Here is a 19,918-nt window from a genome sequence, read left to right on the forward strand (position 1 = left end):
AATATCATAAGCCATATTTGCTGATTAAAGTACAATTTTCGTAAAATCTCGTAGTTGAATAAGACAAAATGAATATTTGAAGCTAATGGTGGGTTTGAAATTGCATAAATCATTTTGTTTATTCCGATTGCAGTTTATTGAGAAATGCAATGAAAAAATATTTAAAATGGAATTCTATTCTGTAAACAAACAGTATCATAAAAAGAATGGCAAAAAATGGATTATAACTTGCATATTGTTATAAAAAAATATCATATAGAATATTCCATATAATGACTTTCCATGCTTAGAGGCATCTGCAACTAAAATTAATGAAAGAAATAAAACCAAATTTCATATACAGACGGACAAGAGCATGAGAAGATGAATTTTGAAAAGAAATATTTATATATATACATATTATACCGCAATAAAAGTATCATTAAAAGTTTCAGCAGAAAAAGAAAAAGATAATACTAACAAAAGACACTGATAGAGAAGATTTTAACCTTCTCGAAGTGAAAGCAGTAACATCAATAAGTAAAACTAATACTCTGAAAAACGGATTATGCAAAATCTCATTACGTTCGAGTAATAAAAATGCACGCGCAAAAATGAATGGCATGCAATATGAAATACTTAATCAAAAAACAATCAATTTGTATTTTCGATTAATTACCTATTTCGAGCATTTGTTTTTTCATTTTCAATACTTTGAAAATTATTTTTACGGAACAAATAGCTAAATAAAAGCAAATTATGCAAGATAATGTGGTAAATGAAACAAGTGCTGCAAAGAATATTAAAAAAAAAAAAAAATGTAAACTTCTGAAGCATGAGACAGTGTTTAGAGTTTCTAAATTATTTTTCAACCATTTTTTTCTAACTGATAAAAATGCACATCATTTTTTTATTTTTAGAATGAGAACCTATCTCTTACTAGTATTTATTTTATATGCTAAACGATGTAAAATTACCCATTTCCTTAGTCCTAAAACATGTTAAATTTTTAATCTTTTAATAACTGACTTTGACGTGAAAAATTATGAAAATGATCTATTTTTCTGAATGTTCTGAAAAGAAATTTATTACAACTTTACATCAGAATCAACCATCGACTGCTTTGGTAAATCCTTTGCTCTTAATTTTCTTCCTCGGAATTTCTCTTATAAAAAAGTCACCTTATTTGATTTTCCGAGAGATGGCAGCATGGTAGGTTTGAAAGAATAAAAATCAAACAAATGAAAAAGATTACAGTGGTAATTCCTTCCCTAATCTTACTTGTAATGCGAAATGATTTTTGCCATAGGAATCCATGTAAAATAGGACAATACGTTCTATTTTACAGTTTATTTTGCTCGTTATGCGAGGTGCTCGTTAAATGAGGTTTGACTTTAAAATAATTTTAGTTTCGATCATATTATGTTATTAGCTAACTTGGAGTACATTGAGCGAAATATAGCTTAGTTTAAAGAAATTATAAGTTAAATGCAGAAATGTGATTCGAATCGCAATTTTCTTTTGAAGAAAATATTTAATAAATTCATAAAGAAGTATTAAATATTAATATATATTGTTTTTATACAAAGGTCATATTTTTAAATAAAGCTCAAAAAATTTGTACTAATTTTATAATTTACAAAAATTGAACTTGAAATAAAAAAAAAAAAACCACGCCTTGTTTTTTTGTTTTCTTGATAGGGCAGTAGATTCTCTATCATCTTCTGATTTATGAAATATACGAGAGAAAAGTACAAAAATCATCGCAATATTCGACGTTAAAATTTTAATGAATATTCAATTTTAAACTTCTCCGAATCCAAAAATACCATCTTGGAATCATATTTGTCGCTCTATCAATCTGTTCGTGAGCAATATAATTTTTAAACAGGACAAAACAGACGCATATATTTGGTGCTTGTTCCTTACACCAAAATTGTAGCTTTAGTCTTTAGCTTATATTCTTTGACTTTTGTTTTGCCAATATTTCATAAAAAATTAAAAAAAAAAATCAGATAGGAAAATTATACAGTGGATTTAATGTTCTTGTGAATTTTCTGAAAGCATTTATTTTAAAGAGCGCAATGTTTATTTATCAAGAAAACAAAACAAAAAGAAAAAAGCACAATCAACTGTGTATAATATTCAGAATACCTTGAGAATGTGTGCGAACACGTGTATATGTACACACGTGCCGAGAAAACTGCGTTTGGGATATCCAGTAATACGCATTAGAATTTCAAAGAAGAATGAATCATTGATGTGCTAGTATCCTGAGATTGAAAACTTTTCTACGAAATATTACTATATTTATTTATATTCCTCGTGTTTATGAATATACGTGCAGAGAAAACTGTACTGCGACGTACAATAACAAGCATTCGTGTTATACCGGTTCAATATCTCCGAGAATAATGTGCTAGTATCCTGAGACTAAATGTTATTCCATAAAATATTAGAAAATTTACCAAACATGCAATTTTCACTAAGCACCTATTTTATTTGGTAAATATATTCATTCTTTATATATATATATATATATATATATATATATATATATATATATATATATATATATATATATATATATATATATATATATATATATATATATATTAAACTCAATTGAGATTTTGTTAAATTTAAATATAAGTGATAATTAGATTAATTTTATTTCTTTATGGATGCCATTTTCTGTAAGCTTAAAAATGCCATAAAAAGAAGATAAAACAGAGAAATATGCTATATAACAAAAAGGTATTTTGATTTTATTTAGTACTTAAACATGGAATCTAGGATTATTGGGGGCATTAAGAACTGATATATAATTGAAGCAGTATTAAAAATTATATGAATCCTTTTAAAATTCAAAAATGTTATTGCTTTTTTTATCAAATATTCTTTTATTATCAAACTTAAAACCTTTTTCGTTGTTTTGTCTTGATATATAATTTATAGTAACTTGTATTATATTTTAAGTTATACATATTAACTATATGTTGTATTAAAAAAATTCGTTATAAATGTCTTTTTAAATATTGAATAACAGATTAATTTATAAATAATATTTTGTTTTATTTTTTTGTAAATGTAGTAAAATTTAGAAGACATTCTTGACATTGCAAATATTTTATATAAATAAATTTTAAAAGCAACCAGATCTTAAAAGATCGAAATTAATTAAGTTTTTTTCTAACTATATCTTAAGATTGGGTGGATAGCAATAAGACTATACGAAATGAAAGACCTAATTATAAATGAATAAACCCATGAAGATCGAACATTAGAAAGAGTATTGATTTGAAGAAATTTTTTTAGTATAAGCAAAAATAGATTGCAAATAATGTTTTATAACAAGTTTAAATTACTTTGCATATAAATAAGTAATGAATTCATTAATTAACCGCTATGTGTAGTACAATTATGATTCATGTCCAAATGAAATTAAAAGAACTCTCATATGTTTGCTTTTATTTTTGGAAAAATATTCTCCCTCATAGATATAATAAATGCTGGTACTGATTCAAATATATTTTAAAAATAATAGATATCTCAGAGTAATATATGACACATTGAAAGCATGCAACTATTATTATTAAAAATAATGCTAGCAAAATGAAGTATATTGGATTTAAGGGTTAAAAATTTTACTTTGCCGTAGATTAGATTAAATTTATTAAAAATTATTCTTTTTTAGAATGTTTTTTATTTTCCTAATGATTAATCAATCATTATTTTTAATATTTTAAGTTGCCATTATTGTAACATGAATCGTAGCCACAGCACGAATCCTCTATCAGTAGATCCGTTTAGAATTTCAACAGTAATACTACTAAGATTAATTGGCTAACCATCTAAACAATTAATACGAAAATAATTCTAGATGATTTCTCTTTCTACTCTTGTAGAATTATTGAGCATTTTTGCAATCGAAATGTAGTATTAAAGATGTAAAAATTATTTCATAATTTTCATGAAGTAAAATCATTAAGATTAAAAATTGATTTTCCAATAGATGGTCAACCTTGCTTCATTGGTTTTGTATCTTTACCAAGTACCTGAAACTATACTTGCAGGTAGAATCTAAAGACTATATCATCAGCATCTCTCAGAGATAAGATAATACTATGAGATACTTTAGAAGTTATAATAAGTTATTTTCAAAAAATAACTTTTTATTATAATTCATTTCATGCATGTGAAGGATATTGGTATAGATTCATCGATAGTTTTCAGATATAATACAAGACAGAACGACGTTTTCTGAAATCACGTAGCGATAGAGAAAATGTAAGTAAAATGAAGTATATTGGATTTAAGGGTAAAAAAACTTTACTTCATTATAGATTATACTAAATTTATTAAAATCTACTTTTTTAAATAATATTAGCACTTTCCTTAATGATTAATCTATTATTATTTTCTACATTTTAAACTACCATTATTGTATCCTGGACTATATGCAACATCACCACGAATTCTTTATCAACAGATCAATCCGAGTTTCAGTACCAAAACTAATAAGGTAATGATTTAAGCAATAAATATGACAATAATTCTATATGATTCCTATTTCATCTCTTGAGGAATATTTGACTACTTTTTTGAACCGAAAGATAAAACTAAAAATGTAACAATTATTGCATAGTTTTCAATGAAAGAAACTTACTAATACTCAAAAATAATTTTCCAATAGATGGTCAACATTACCTCGTTAGTTTTGTGGGCATCTTTAACTAGATCTGAAACCACATTTGTAAGAAGAACTTGAAGACTGTACCATCAAACATCTTTGGAGAGATCCGATTAAACTATGAGATACTTTAGAAATCACAAGTTAGTTTTGATAAATTATTTTCTTTCACACATATAATGAATGTTGGCATAGACACATCGATAGTTTTAAGATTTAATGAATACAAGACAGCAATAGATGACCCATTGAATTCGCACAGCTTTCGGAATATTGCAAGTAAAATGAAGTATATTGGATTTATTGGTTAAAATTTTTTACTTCGCTATATATTGGATTAAACTTATTAAGAACTATTCTTATTTACAATATTTGTATTTTCCTAATTATTAATATTTTATTATATTTTACATTTTTAAAGTGCCATTATTGTTTCCTGACCCATATGTACTAATATGAATTCGCTCTCAACAGACCCCTTTAGTTTCAACATGAAAATTGATATGACAAATCGACCAATGATGTAGATAATCTATACGAAAATATTTTATACGATTTTGGTTCCTTCTCTTACCGAAGTTTTGATCTTTTTTTTTCAATTGAAATGCAAAATTAAAAAAATGTAACTATTATTGTATAATTTTTAATGAAAGAGAATCACACACACACAGAAAAATTCAAATAGATGGCTCAAAGTGCTTCGTTAGTTTCGCACCTTTATTAAATATCTGAAACCCTTTTTGAAGGTAGAATCTTAAGACTATATCATCAAGCATCTTTCCGAGATCCAATACCACAATGAAGTACTTTTAGATGTTATAATAAGATATTTTAGCAATTATTGCCGTGATTATTCTATATGAAAGAAGTCGTACTGTGCATTAAAAAAGTCATTCTGGGAACAAATGGCTAGTAAAAAATTGAACTATTATGTTTCGAGATTTGAGGCTAACGTTTCACAAACAGTATCGCCTATTCTAATATGTAGATTAATTCATTTTGAAGAATTTTGAGACAAAATAATTAAAATCTATAACAGTAAATACAAAAAAAAAATCATCAGAAAGTTGTACAATGGATTAAAATATTATACATTCGAAAAATTTGTCATTTAGAAATAAATATATAATAGAAAGAAAAGGTTCAAATATTCTGAAACTTTGAAGAAAGTGAAATGAAGATTTACATAAGATATTGATGAAAAATATCTAGAACTTCAGAAACTGTGTTTCTCATTGGATTTCTGAAGTTTCCAAACTGAATGTTGCATTTTCTTCTTCATAAAATACTCTCTTCTTTTACGGTAATTTTTGTTTTATAACTTTACTTTTTGTATGTGAACATGATTCTTGATCAGCAATAGGTATTCTGTTTTAAATGCATAAAAATATAACAGTGCAGTATGCTATGCACGCTAAATTCATTGCATAGCGTACTGAGAAGCAATATGCTGTCGGATAACTGAGTATAAAATTGATAAAAATAATTATTTTAAAGTGCAAACAAAATATTTTTGAGAATAATTTAAATAGATTCATACAGTAATACAAAAGAGAAGACGAAGTAATAAGACGACTTTTGCCGTTATGACATTCGCTTATGAAATATTTTTGAACAAAAAATTAACCAAGTTATAGCCAAGTGATTAACTGATATATCGATGGATTTCATTATAATTATAATTTTAAAATGCTGGCTTTTGAAATTTAACTTTGGAAAGGAACTTAAAATTTGAAGTTTGTTAAACGTTTCTAAATGGACCTATTACGAATATCAAATTTTAAATTTACCGTTAGTGAACATAATGTATTACATCTTTTTTATTTAAAAGACAAGAAAAGATATTGGTTATAAACTATGATTTTATTACTACGTATTTTTTCTTGTTAATTTTCAGTAATAAGACATGAAAAGTAGTTTCAAACAAATGTTTCCATATTTCTGATAATAAAAACAGTTTTTTTTTAAATTCTGCGTTCAGACATTCACCGAGGTTGTACCTGTTGTACTAGTACGATTTAATATGTTGTGTTTACATATGAGGCGTTTATTTTGAAAGTGAGGCAAGTCCATTTTTTGTTATTGCGAGATATTTAAAGGTTTGCGTTTCAATAAATTTAACAATATTGGTAAGTATTAATAGATATATTTTTTGTATTTTGTGGGACCAGATAATGTAAGTTTGTAATCCAATAGCTGATTACAACGCTGATTAAAAAATAAGAGTTTTATTATAACTAAATGGACTTGCCTCGCTTTCAAAATTAATGAATTATTGTAAACTTACATTTAATTCGGAAATATTTCTATTTCATCAGCCTTTTTTAATAATAAAAACAAAATACTATTCGAATTTTTATAAATATTTAATTATTTAATAAAAAGTGAAACAAAACAAAGAATATTTTTGCAGAAAACATAACAGTAATTTCGTTTTATTAAAAATTTCAATGAAATTATACATTTTCAGTTTATACCCAAGTATAATTAAATTGAATTTTATTCAGGATTTAACGTTTTAAAATGTTCATGATGGACAGGAGGTATATATGATAATAAATCCATCATATCCTTGTATTTTTCAGATGTAATCTCTTTTTTTCATACATAAAAGATAATTTTGTATTTCTGAAATTACTTGGAATTATTTACCTTCCTCTTTGTGTCGACAAATCGATAATTTTAAATTCAAAATCTCGTTCTATCGAAGTTTTGTTGAACATTTTGTATGGTGCATCCCTTGTAAATCTGCTCAAGCATATAGTTAATCCACGGTTTCTCCATCGGTATTTTTCTTTCTTTTTAAAACCGCTTTTTCCAGAGGTTGGGTTGAAAATAAATTTCCAAGTCTCATTTCATGTACTAAACATTTATTATGCTTTCGACAATTTTGTATTACTTTATAGTAATCCTGGGGAATCTTTCGGAACAATCTTTCGGTAGAAATGAATGTCCTGACAAAAATTTGTGATCAATGATATTTATTTCATTGTCACTGGACTGAATAATAGATGATGGAAATAAACATATTACTATCGACACATAAAATCAAGATATACTTTTTATTATTTAATGAAATACTGTACAATCACCGATTTTCAATGTCAAAAATAAATAGAAACACCTTAGATTTCAGAAATGTCAAGCGGCCACATTTGCTTCACCATACTGATACCGGAGTTAAATTTTGCCGTAATATATTCGGTCAAAAATAATTTCAATCTAATGGACTTGCACCACTTTCAAAATAAACAGACTGTCAATACTATTAAGAGCTAAAACTTCCATCTCCCAAATGCTAGAATCTAAATTTTATTTTACTGTAAATTTTTTATGCATAAAAAGACCATAACAAGTTTGATTTATAATTACCATTATTCCCATTTTTTTTTTCAAAAATGGGCTTGCCCCACTTTCAAAATAAACGGTTCGTATAGTAATGAGGAATATCGCGTTTGCTGTAAAGAAACTATCGTAAATGTTGAAAAAATATTGCAACATAATACTATATATCTTGTCAAAAATTATATAATTTTATGCTTAGAATCGTAACTGTATTAATAAAAAATGCACACAATTAAATTTATACTTTGCGCATGATTATAAATTCATTTACCGAGTATATTCGGAATTGCAAATTTTGTATATGAAGTTTCATTATATTTGATTTTTCAAGTAACTTTTGTCTTCATAATTTTGACCTCGACTCTGTATTTATACTGAAACAAGTAAAAAAAAATTCCCCCCCTTTGAAAAATAAACATTTCAATAGATTCCTATTCAAAAAAAAAAATTCATGTCATAAAATTATGCAAGAATGCGCATTGTCTATATGGCTTTAATAAAAGAATATATTTACCAGTTAAAATATTAAATAAAAAAAAACTGAGTAAACCAAAATTGAATATAAGATTTATTCTATTTTTTAACTTACACAGAAACTAAGTTCAACGAAAAATTTTCAAGATTACTTGTTCTTTAATAAATAAAAGAAATTTCTTGTTAAGCTCTTTTAAAGATTTGTAAATATTTATGAGCAGGCAAATTTTTAATATGAAATTAGGAAGCATAAAATTTGAATCTCTTAAGTATTTAGTATCCAGAAAATTCAATTCTCTGCTTTCTTATTTGAAATTCTGTATACTTTACCTCGTCAAACAAATGCATTGCATTCAGGCAATCTAAGATGCATAGTTTGTAAAAGTTTGTTAATATATAATGATTCATATTCGTTTTTTCTCTTTATATTGCATTTTCTTACGAATATGAAGCAAATTTTCTTCATGTTAAAAAATTTAAATTAAAAAAAATATAACTATATGCATAAATCAGTGTTTTCGGACCTGTGAATATTGGATTTAAAATATTTTAAGCACTTTAATCTTTATTTTTCGGTGGTATAATTTTATTTTTTTTCAAATCTTTGAATTTGAAGCAATTATAAGTTTCCTTTGTTATGAGTTCATCTAATTTCCATTACAAAATTTTAATTTAATGTTAATGTAATAAATATTTTCTAATTTTTTATTCAATTATGAACTTCCAGTTTTTGGCACTCCTACTCCTTTCAAGGCGTCTAGAATACATTCCGCCAGCCTTTTAAAATTAATTTAAGTGGTTCTTAATAGGATATATTTTCAGGTCATTTGACCATCTTGCTCCAACTTCTAGCCAAAAATCATTTGGAAAAAAAACAAATCAAACGAATTTCTTATTTAGAGCCGATTCTGTTTCCTGGCCTATAAAATGAATGGTAAAAGACTTTAAAATGTTCGTAGTCATTGGCTTAACGGATCAACTCATTTCTTCTAAATCAATGGAATCAATGGAACCTTTTATCAATGGAGGTCATTTAGAATTGGGAATCTCAAATCATTTCAATTGACTTTATTTTTTTTCTTTTTGAAATAATATGCGTTTCTGTAAAGATAAGTATTCCCTCCCTCTCAGTTTAGCGAAATTTTTCCATTTCTTCCTGATTGTTTCATAATGCCTCATTTGTTGTCAACCCCACAACTATGATAAGGAATCCAATATATGGAAAACTCTATCTAATATGGGGGGAAAACTCGATCTAATATGGGGGGAAAACTCGATCTAATATGGGGGGAAAACTCGATCTAATATGGGGGGAAAACTCGATCTAATATGGGGGTAAACTTAATTGATCTAATATGGGGGTAAACTTAATTGATCTAATATGGGGGTAAACTTAATTGATCTAATAGGGGGGTAAACTTAATTGATCTAATAGGGGGGTAAACTTAATTGATCTAATAGGGGGGTAAACTTAATTGATCTAATAGGGGGGTAAACCTAATTGATCTAATAGGGGGGTAAACCTAATTGATCTAATAGGGGGGTAAACTTAATTGATCTAATACGGGGGTGCACTTAATTGATCTAATACGGGGGTACACTTAATTGATCTAATAGGGGGGTAAACTTGAAAGAAATTAATAAAAGACACGATATTATTGATCATTGAGAAATAATTAGAACAAATAAAACTAAATTATATTACAGGGATCATCGGATAAGTTTATTCAAAATCTCATGTTACTATTTATGAGAAATCTATTTACGTTTTTTGAGTAGTTTATCCTCAGAAGTGATTCCTACTGAAATCTAAATAATTGGAATGCAGTCTGAAAATGATCACAAATGGCAAAGATCGAAGTAGCAATATATTTTCATTTCATATATATTCATATATATGCTTTGTATGTGAGTAGTTACATACAAAGCATTTATTTTGTTTTAACGAAATCTGAATTTTTGGATTTAAAACCGGAGATGTAGCGAAAGTAGTTGTTTTGTTCTATTTATTAAAATAAACTGCTTTGAATAGCTTTGAAAAGTATGAATTGATATTGCTTTTACATTTTTCGTTTACTTTCATTTTTTCCAACATTTTTAAAAAATCAAGAATAGAATTAACGTATTAACTAGATGAATTTTTCAGCAAGAAAATATGACAGTTTTACGAGAAATTATGTTAAGGAGTTAATTATTAATTAACATAATTATGTTAAATGACTTATTATTGAAATATCAAGTGCTCAAGATTAAGACATTTTATTAATAAATGCATACAATAAAAAGTTTAAATTTTGAAAAAAAAATACTGTAGTGAATATAAACTTCTAAAATTGAAACTTTAAGATGCTTATCAGTATCATTGGTAATAGATTCGGATTCATGCATTTAATTTTAAAAGCGTTTCTGGTCATGAAAATCGAAGAATTCTACTTCATGATTACTTTTAAATTAAATATATTATAGTTAAAGAAAATCACAAGAGCTTTCCGCGACGAAATATTTTATATTTATTTCTTAAAGAAATTTTAGCTGAGCAATTAATTTGCTAAACATTTGTTGATACAATTCTTTTAATATGTATTGTTAAACTTGCTATCACTTGAAAAAAAATTATTAAACAATTAGATGAAGCAGATTTGCTGTTCTTATTGAACTTATTTTCAAAATACTTGTGTTTACTAATCTTCTTTCTTTTCCAGTTAACATTGAAAAAATTAGATGTATGAGGCACGCAATTTCTATGGTAATGCCGCCGGCACTCGCCTCTTCTTCAATGAAAGGGACAGTGACGTATCCATCAGAGTGGAATGGGAGGGCCAGAAGTGGCAATTTCCTGGGCACAAACTTGTGCTCTGTACCATGAGCGACGTCTTCCGCACCATGCTTGAGACGGATATGCTAGAGAAGAGCAGCAACATTATCACCATCAAAGATTCCTGCCCTTATGCCGTCAAGCAATTTCTCAAGTGAGTAGCCTTATGAAATTTTCTAAAATCGATTTTAATTCCCGATTTCAAATTTGTAAAGAAACTTCTTGGCATTTCGAATGGTTTTAAATAAACTGCCCAAAACCTAAATAAGAGAAAGAGTGTAGCATTATGTATTGAAAAGTTGTAAACGACAAATTTGTTGTAATTAAATGGATTGGTTTTTTCAATAAGAATATATTGAATTATCATCATCTTATACTTGTTCTTTAAATTCTATCTATATTAAATTCTATCTTTTCAAAAATATCTTAGTATTTTCAATGGATGACTTTGATAATTTAATGCAGTTCTTATGGTTTACATATAGCATCACTTTCAGTTTCATTTGGTTAAAGACATCTGAAATGAACAGATAACAATCAGACTCGCACAATTCATAAATTTACATTCGGGAGATTTATCATTATTTCACCCCAACAAAAATTGTGCCAAGTAAGGTTTCGGTAAGTTGTTTGAAGTTATTCCACTTAGCTTTCTTGAAATTTCATTTATAACTGTTGAGTTCCATGGTATACTTGCAATCCTTTATATTAATCAAGATGGGTAGGTGATCACTGTCAAGGTTATTCAGAACATTCCAATTGTGAAGCGGATATAATTCCGGGCTAGCTAAAGTGATGTCTAAAGCCCCAGATTTCCGTAACTAAAAGAAGTATACTTTGGCGATCCGTCAATGAGAAATAGTTGAGCCTGACTAGGTGGGTGATGCATATTAAAAATGTTGATTGATCTTTTCTTCTATACAATGGAAATACCCTGCAGCTCAATGTCACTGTTTTGCACTGGAGTTTGTCAATGTTCTTGAAGTTTAAATTTCTGATGAGGAAGGCAAGGATACCTCCCCCTTCAATGCTTCTATCTTCCCGAAATACCGACTAGCCTTTTAATTTGAAAATGGAATGCTCTCTTAGTTTGATTTCTTCCTGCAAGGCTATGAGCTGAAGGCCATGCTTATTAGCTAAATTCAATACTTCATCCACATGGTCGGGGTATAAAGACCATTCGCATTACACTGCAGGATTTTAAGATTTTCTGTTGCATGCAGGAGACTGTAATCCACTTGTCAAACGAGGCCCTCTGCCTAAACCACGTTCGCGCCCCTGATTAGCTTGTGGGGCGGGCGATGCAGTATTAATATTCGAATATGGAGACAGTTTCATGATAGAGAAATGAGCAGTTTCCATGGATCCGAGGACCTGGGGCATCGATGGAAGACTGACTTAACTCTGACCTTAACTGAGAAAAATAGAACGGCCTTCATGCCTTGGGTGACCCTGCGAGGAGAATACTCTTCCGAAGTGCTTTATCCGCTCCGCCCAGGAACATCCCTTCATCTGTATATATTTGTATCAATTTATAATAAAATCGAAACATGGAATGTCTGCAAAATCTACATGTCTAAAATAGTAAAAATGTGAGTAATTAAAAGGCGCAACAGTGATCTAAGGTATGGTACAGTACTAAAAAGTGTGGCTAATAACTATATATGATTATAAAACCCTTATTTAAAAAAAATAGGTTAGTATACGGAGTTTTGGAAAGAAACTAATCCAAATCAGGGTGAGATTTCTGAAAAAATCTAAGACATTGTAAAGAAAACCGTGGACATTTTACAAGAATGTTTGAAACAGACATAGGGCATTTTAAAGTGGCATCAGCAGACGTATTCTATTAGTCTAATTTAGCACTGAAATATTAAGGACTCCTTATTCCTTAAATACCTTAATTTAAAATACAATTGCAAAAAAAAATCTTGAAATTAGCTAAACTCCTTAAGATTCATTATCATTGTCTGAAATCACCAAATAATTTCACTGTAGGTATCTGTACATGGGGACTGTGGATTTTACCAACTGGCTGCAGGCCGTCAACTTGTTGAAAATAGCTCACAAATACAGCGTCCAAACTCTCATCAGTTTGAGTGAAGCCTACTTGATAACAACTGTTGTCTTCTCCAACGCTTGCTCATTATACGAACTCGCACGTACGTATTCCTTGAAGCTACTGAAGAAGCACACCCAGTTGTTCATAATGGATTCCGGATTTATAGTTTCGGCCACTGAAGGATTCTTCAATCTGAGGCCCCGCAGTTTAGAGACTTTTCTCAGCAGTTCACTCTTCAACATGGAAAATGAAGGAACCGTTCTGACTTGTCTCAGAGAATGGGCAGTTTGCGAATGTTCGCGCAGGTATCTCCATTTATTCTTAACTATCTAAATCTGCTAGGAGATTTGTGACAACATAAATATTTCTGTTAGGCCTTTCAATAAAATGCATTAAATGTAAAAAATATTGATATTAACTCTTTAATTTCTGTAGTTATTTAACCTGACAGTTTCTTCTATGTATGACCAACACCTTGAACAATTGTAATATCTAATATTTTCTTGGGTTTTTAAACTTGGTTCAATCGTTGAGTAAAGAATTTTATTTAAAGACTCTTAAATAATATACTGTTTTGTACTTTTATACATATAGCTAAACAGCATCGACCCAGTTACGTCAATTCTTTAAGTATCGAAGAAGCGGTAAAGTTTAGCGGCATTTAATTACTCCTAAATGTGTAAAATGGATCAAAATCGATTGTCTTTAAGTTGCTCATAATTAATGAACTAAAAATTTCATTTGGATTCCCAGTAAAATTACGGTATCTGAATAATATATTCGGGAAGAAGTTTTTGAAAAACATTCGAAAATACTTATATTTTTGAATAATTGCATAAATAAGATATAAAAAACATCTATGAAACAAAAATATGCCAGTTAAGGGGCTAAAATGTTTTAAAAATTGGCAAAAAAGGTTTGTCTAAAAGGCAAAAACCTTCTAGTTTTGAAGATTTGTTCTAAAAGGTGAAAAAAAAAATTTTAGTTATAAAGATTTGTTCTAAAAAGTGAAAAAAAAAAAAAAACAAATTCTAGTTTTAAAGGTTTGTTCTCAAAAGTTAAAGACCTTTTAGTTTTAAATGTTTATCAAATCATTTGCTTAAAATTTTGCAGATAACTTAAGAGATATATTATCTAGTATAATGTATTTCAATTTATCTTTTAAATATTGGGTTTAGATTGATAAATAACATAGAATTTTCAATTTTTTTCACCCTGTAAACCATTAAAATAATTATAAAATATTTCGAAATGAATAGATTACTTATTCTCTAGTTCAGGAACTGGAAATCACATTGAGAGATTTTTATAACAATTTTAAATATAAAATATGCATTAAATTTTAATTTTTGTGGGTTTTTCGTTGGAAATTTTATGAAAGATTATAAATTGAGAAAATAGCATCTAAATATATAAAATAGCATTAAAATGTATGTAAATGAAAATATAAAAATCGGTGCAACTTCCTAAAAAATAGATTTGGAAACAAAATCCTAATGGTTTTATAAAAAAACTTGTTCAAACATTAAAAATGTAAATAAATTTTTTTTCATAATTTCGCAAAGAAAAAAAAACTTTTTAATGTAGTCATCTGCTATGACTTATTAGTTTTAGATTAATAACGCATTGTATTCCAAGTAAAATGGCATATATATATATTTTTTTTCAAATTCTTTCTTCTCTAAGCTTAGTTATACAAAAGGCTTATCTTTCATTACAGATGCATGGCGTTGTCGAGATCTAATGTCCTGTCTGCTATGGAGCCTTATTTTAAATACATTCGATGGACGCTCATTCCAGAGTCGCACCGGACATTCGTTCCTCAAATCTTAGCTGAAAAATATAAAGACGATGACCTACCTCCCCGGCGAGCATTTCGTGTGCCCAATTCTCTCCAATTCCATATCAACTACGTCAAATTTGTGGTAGAATTGGGGGCATTTTATGAACAGATCGGATCGCATGACCAGAATATCTGCATCTCAAAGTTCACAATTGACAATCACGTCTTTATGGCAGGTTTTCGGATAGTTGGGCTGTTTAAGGCAAAAACAACATTTCTCTCGTGTGAGTTTTCTTCCGATTCACTTTTTTTAGTGTATTTCAATTATGACTTTAAATTCTGTCCATATTATCATTAATTTCTCAGTTTTTAATATCCAATACTTTTTTGTTTTCACGCAATCAACGTTACTTGGCTAAGACCCGAATCCTAATTTTTGTACCTTTTTAAAATCAATGGGATTTACGATTTAAAATACAAACATAATTAATGATCTATTGGATTTTGCTATCACCTTGCGAAACATAACTCTGGATTGTTTTATTTCAAACTGTTTATTTTCTGATATGTAGAGTATAGAGAAAATATAGTAATCATCAAAAGTCGATATTTTGACGTATCCAAGTTTAGTTCTTTCTGAGTTCGAAAAACACATTTTTGAAAAATGTCTATCTGCCTGTCTGTGACAAAGACAACTTGAAAACGATTTGATCTAGATTTGATGGAATTTGATATACAGTATTTGTACAAAATTTCGATATTTCTATCAAAATTTGAGCGAAATCCGCCCAGAGGAAATCTGCCTCTCAGGCTGTTAAAATGTAATTTAACATAACTACAAATCGAAGAGCTATATACATAAATTTCAATTCACAGCGTTACATCTGTAATCTAGACACCTTTTCAAATTTTGTGGCAAATCCAATAAGGGGATGATTGTCTGTCAATCTGTAGTTTCAGAAACATGCAAGTGATAACTCAAAGACGGAATGAAATACATAAAATTTGGTATATTTTTTTTGGTCAAATTTTTGTTTCCATCTGTAGGGAAGTAGACTGAAATACATATGCTGTTTTCAGACACTGTTAAACGCATGCCAGGGATTAATCTTTAACTAAGGAAGGATTACACGACAAATTCAGAGAAATGCTATATTGACGCCAAATCTTAATATTTCGTAACTATTGTTACACAAACGCCATGCAAGACGTTCTTTGGAATATCATTTTTATTGGAGAGTATGCGAGAAAGTTTTGGGAAGACCAATACCGCTGGTTAAACTTTGGGTTTAAAAAAATGTTTGGCGCAATATAGTCTATATATTGGTTCTTACGCAGTGAAGCTTCAAATTAAATCAAATTCAATGTGCTTATACATTCTTGTTCTTAAGAAATAAAATAGCAAAATGGTAGGCAATATTCTATTTCAGCCTTTGTTCTGTTTTTCTAGAAGTTTGTTTTAAATATTTTGAGTCTTAGCGATCATTTTTTGTCTTGCGTTCTCTCTGATATTTCTTCTAGGAAAGATGAACCATAGATTGGCCTATATTGATTTCTTGAAAAATGATGTATTTTGTGAGAAAGAATTTTAATAATTTGATCCAATTCCAATGACATTTATTATTTTTGATTTTTGTTAAATCTACATAATATATGACATTATTTATATAAAAAATATCCTGGGGAGAGCAATATATAAAATTCTCATCTAGCGTTTGATACTTGTTTCTGTTTTCGATATCGGTTCCGAACAGTATATGAAATAGATTCAAATGGCACATTAAATTTCCTGCGTTCGAGCTAATCAAATATATTTCCTATTTCATACTTCTAATTTTGCTTGTATATTTAACCCGTAACTGGAGACGAGTGTAAAAATGACTCGGCGTTGTTTATTGGCTCTGATTATCACGTGGAATTTTGTCCTTGAATGTAATCATCTCCTCAGGACCTTCAAGATGTTCTTTCAGCAATATGTTGACAAAAGCCTAGGTATGAGCACATGCGTATAACCGAGTTATTCTTTTTCAAAAGTTCTTTTGTTATTTATGGAGTTGTTGACTCCATGTACTTGAAATTGCTTTTAATTTGAATGATACAAAAATAATAAAAATTTTTTATATATATTCTTTATTTTGTTTGTTAAATTCTAACGGTTATTGACATTAGTGTAATGTCGTCATATATATACGAAGTAAATACTCATTAAAAGATTGTTTAGGCTTTTCTTGTAACATTTTCCCTGTATTTAATACAATAACATTTGAAATTTTTAATATTAATATTTTTGGTAACAACATGATTTGCAGAATGTATTGTTTCCAAAATAAATTCCAAAGCTGTTTACAAAAGAAAAAAAAAATAAAAAATAACAATGGAGTCATTTTGACTCCATGTCTCTGGCTGCATGAAGCAAATTCCAGTCTCCAGTTACGGATTAAATATTTAATAGATTTTTTTTCGTAAAGTAAATATTTTCTAACAGTTTTATTCTTTTTTAGTTCCATGCTTCTTAACACTTTCAAGAGAAGAAAATAAAACACTTATCCAATTCAATCTTAATTCCTTGGCTTGGACCAAAGGCGCAAATGCAGGTAACGAGATCTGGCATGAGATGATTGCTTACCTGCCTTACCCGATTCGATTAGACCCTTTCAGCACTTATACCCTGACATTGAGAATAAGGCGTAGCAAAGAAATAGAATTCGCCAAGTGGCCGAGGACAAGACTGGATTCAGAGATTGTCGTATCCGACCTGGGGAGTATCATTTTCAAATCATTTGGTTGCTGCTTCGGTTTGACTCAGCTGTTCATTTTGCCAGCTTCTCCGTACAGAAACATTTGCAACACAGAATTAGACTGATCCTATTGGCTGATGGTCCTGTTGAAGACAACTGAGCTGGACTCTGATTGGCTCATGCTGCAGCTGGAAAACTGGAACGATGCTGGCACATCGTTCTGGACAACCAAATGGATGAATATTTGGTTAATTTATCTTATTATCATATTACATAATAAGAAGAGATATTGAGCATGCCGTTTTATATAACCTTGTTAAATCTTGTTGGATTTTATGCGATCATGTTAATGTTGAATGTTTTAGTCGCAAGAGAGGCTTTGGAAAAAGAATCGAATTGATCGATTGATCTATCAAAGGGATTAATCATTCTTCAGTTCATGTTTAGGAATGCTTGATTCAACGGTTGTATTTCCTAAGAGCTCGATTTAATTAGTTTATGTAAGATGGTTGAGAGCACAATGATTCAGATGAATCTCATTCCTCAATAGTGATGGATTTGATAATTGATCTAAATAAAATTTGGCATAAATTCGAAATATTTGCATCATAAACATCAAAATTATCTTTTTATTGAATTATTGGATCAATATCTAATCGGCATACTAAAGGAAATTTTGAAACATTTTGAATCGCTTTTGTATTAGAATGGACTTGATTTACAAATCGGTTAAGAATGTTAAATTAATTTCTTTGAATCATATTCCTTAAACATGAAGCTGTAGTTACATTTGATGATTTTTCATGCATTTCTCTTGCTAGTTTTAATATGCTTAAGAATTTTTACATCTCGTGGTTTAGCGCATGTAATTTTGTGTATTGAATTATTTTTATTTTTTCATATGAAAAATTTTGTAATGAAAACAAAACCTTCGTATGAATTATATTTTGCCATTTTTATGCATGTAGATTGAAGAATTTTATGAATTTCAAGAAAACGGATATTGAATCGTTGAATATTGTCTTGAAATTTTTCACGCTTATGAGAAATGTTTTAAAATAAATTTTTTAATGTTAAATGTGTTTGCACTTCTTATTAGCTCTTTAGGGAATTGATCCAAACAAAAGTTGTAAAAATTTTGAATGTCCATGTTTGTAATATCTATTAGTATCCACTCACACACATATATATATATATTCATTAAATAATATGGGTTGATTATTGCACAAAAGAGTGATAATCAGCTTTATATTAGTTATATTTTTGTAAATTTTAAAAGTAAGATGTCGAATGTTCCTTAAAAATGAAGGGAAAAAGATAGACATGGGCAACAAAAGCCTTTAAATTAAACGCATCCTTTGTATAAATCTGTAAAATTTGATTATTTTATTTCTTTAAGCATTAATCTTTTTCCAATTGAATGCTTATTAAGTTATTACCCATAGTTTCATAAATTTTTATACGTTTATTCTGATACCGTTCTTAACCCTTCGCACTCGGAAAAGTAATTTGATGCGTAATTATTCACCTAATACAAAGATTTGTTTATTGCTCCGAAAAATATATATATTTATAATTGTTATAAGTTGAATTCTCCCGTTTGATTTGCATCTTATTACTATTCTGCAGGTATTTTTAATAATATTAAATAAATAAATAAAACGTGAAAATTATACACTCTTGAATGGTGGCGAGAAGAATTCAAAGATTCAAAGGATAAAATTAATTAAATAGGATTCAAAGAGATAATTCAAAGGATTAAAATGTTCATATTGAAGTGGATTCGAAATGAAATTCATACATGCATATATTTTGCAAAATAATTCCTTGTATATTTATCAACTGCCGAATTCATTATTAACAGTTAATAATTAACTTCGATTAATGAGGGTTCATAAACGTACATAAATTTACATGGAATAATAAAAAAATATGTATAATAAATTAAGTAGTTAAATTTTAAACTCATGAATTAGAATTAGATTTATTTCTCATGATCAATGAATTATTGCTAAGAATTTATTTTTAC

At 28.4% G+C, this 19,918-nt stretch overlaps 1 protein-coding gene across 1 annotated transcript; it reads left to right on the forward strand.

Moving 5' to 3' along the window:
- The first annotated feature begins 5,873 nt into the window (after positions 1-5,873).
- LOC129981091 (kelch-like ECH-associated protein 1A) lies at positions 5,874-18,918 on the forward strand. The gene is made up of 5 exons (XM_056091753.1): positions 5,874-5,975; positions 11,194-11,460; positions 13,305-13,673; positions 15,089-15,435; positions 17,653-18,918. The coding sequence occupies exons 2-5, from the start codon at positions 11,213-11,215 to the stop codon at positions 18,012-18,014; spliced, it is 1,326 nt and encodes a 441-aa protein (XP_055947728.1). The 5' UTR covers positions 5,874-5,975; positions 11,194-11,212; the 3' UTR covers positions 18,015-18,918.
- Positions 18,919-19,918: the final 1,000 nt, after the last annotated feature.

Source organism: Argiope bruennichi, chromosome 1 (genome assembly GCF_947563725.1).
Source record: "Argiope bruennichi chromosome 1, qqArgBrue1.1, whole genome shotgun sequence".
NCBI lineage: Eukaryota > Metazoa > Arthropoda > Arachnida > Araneae > Araneidae > Argiope > Argiope bruennichi.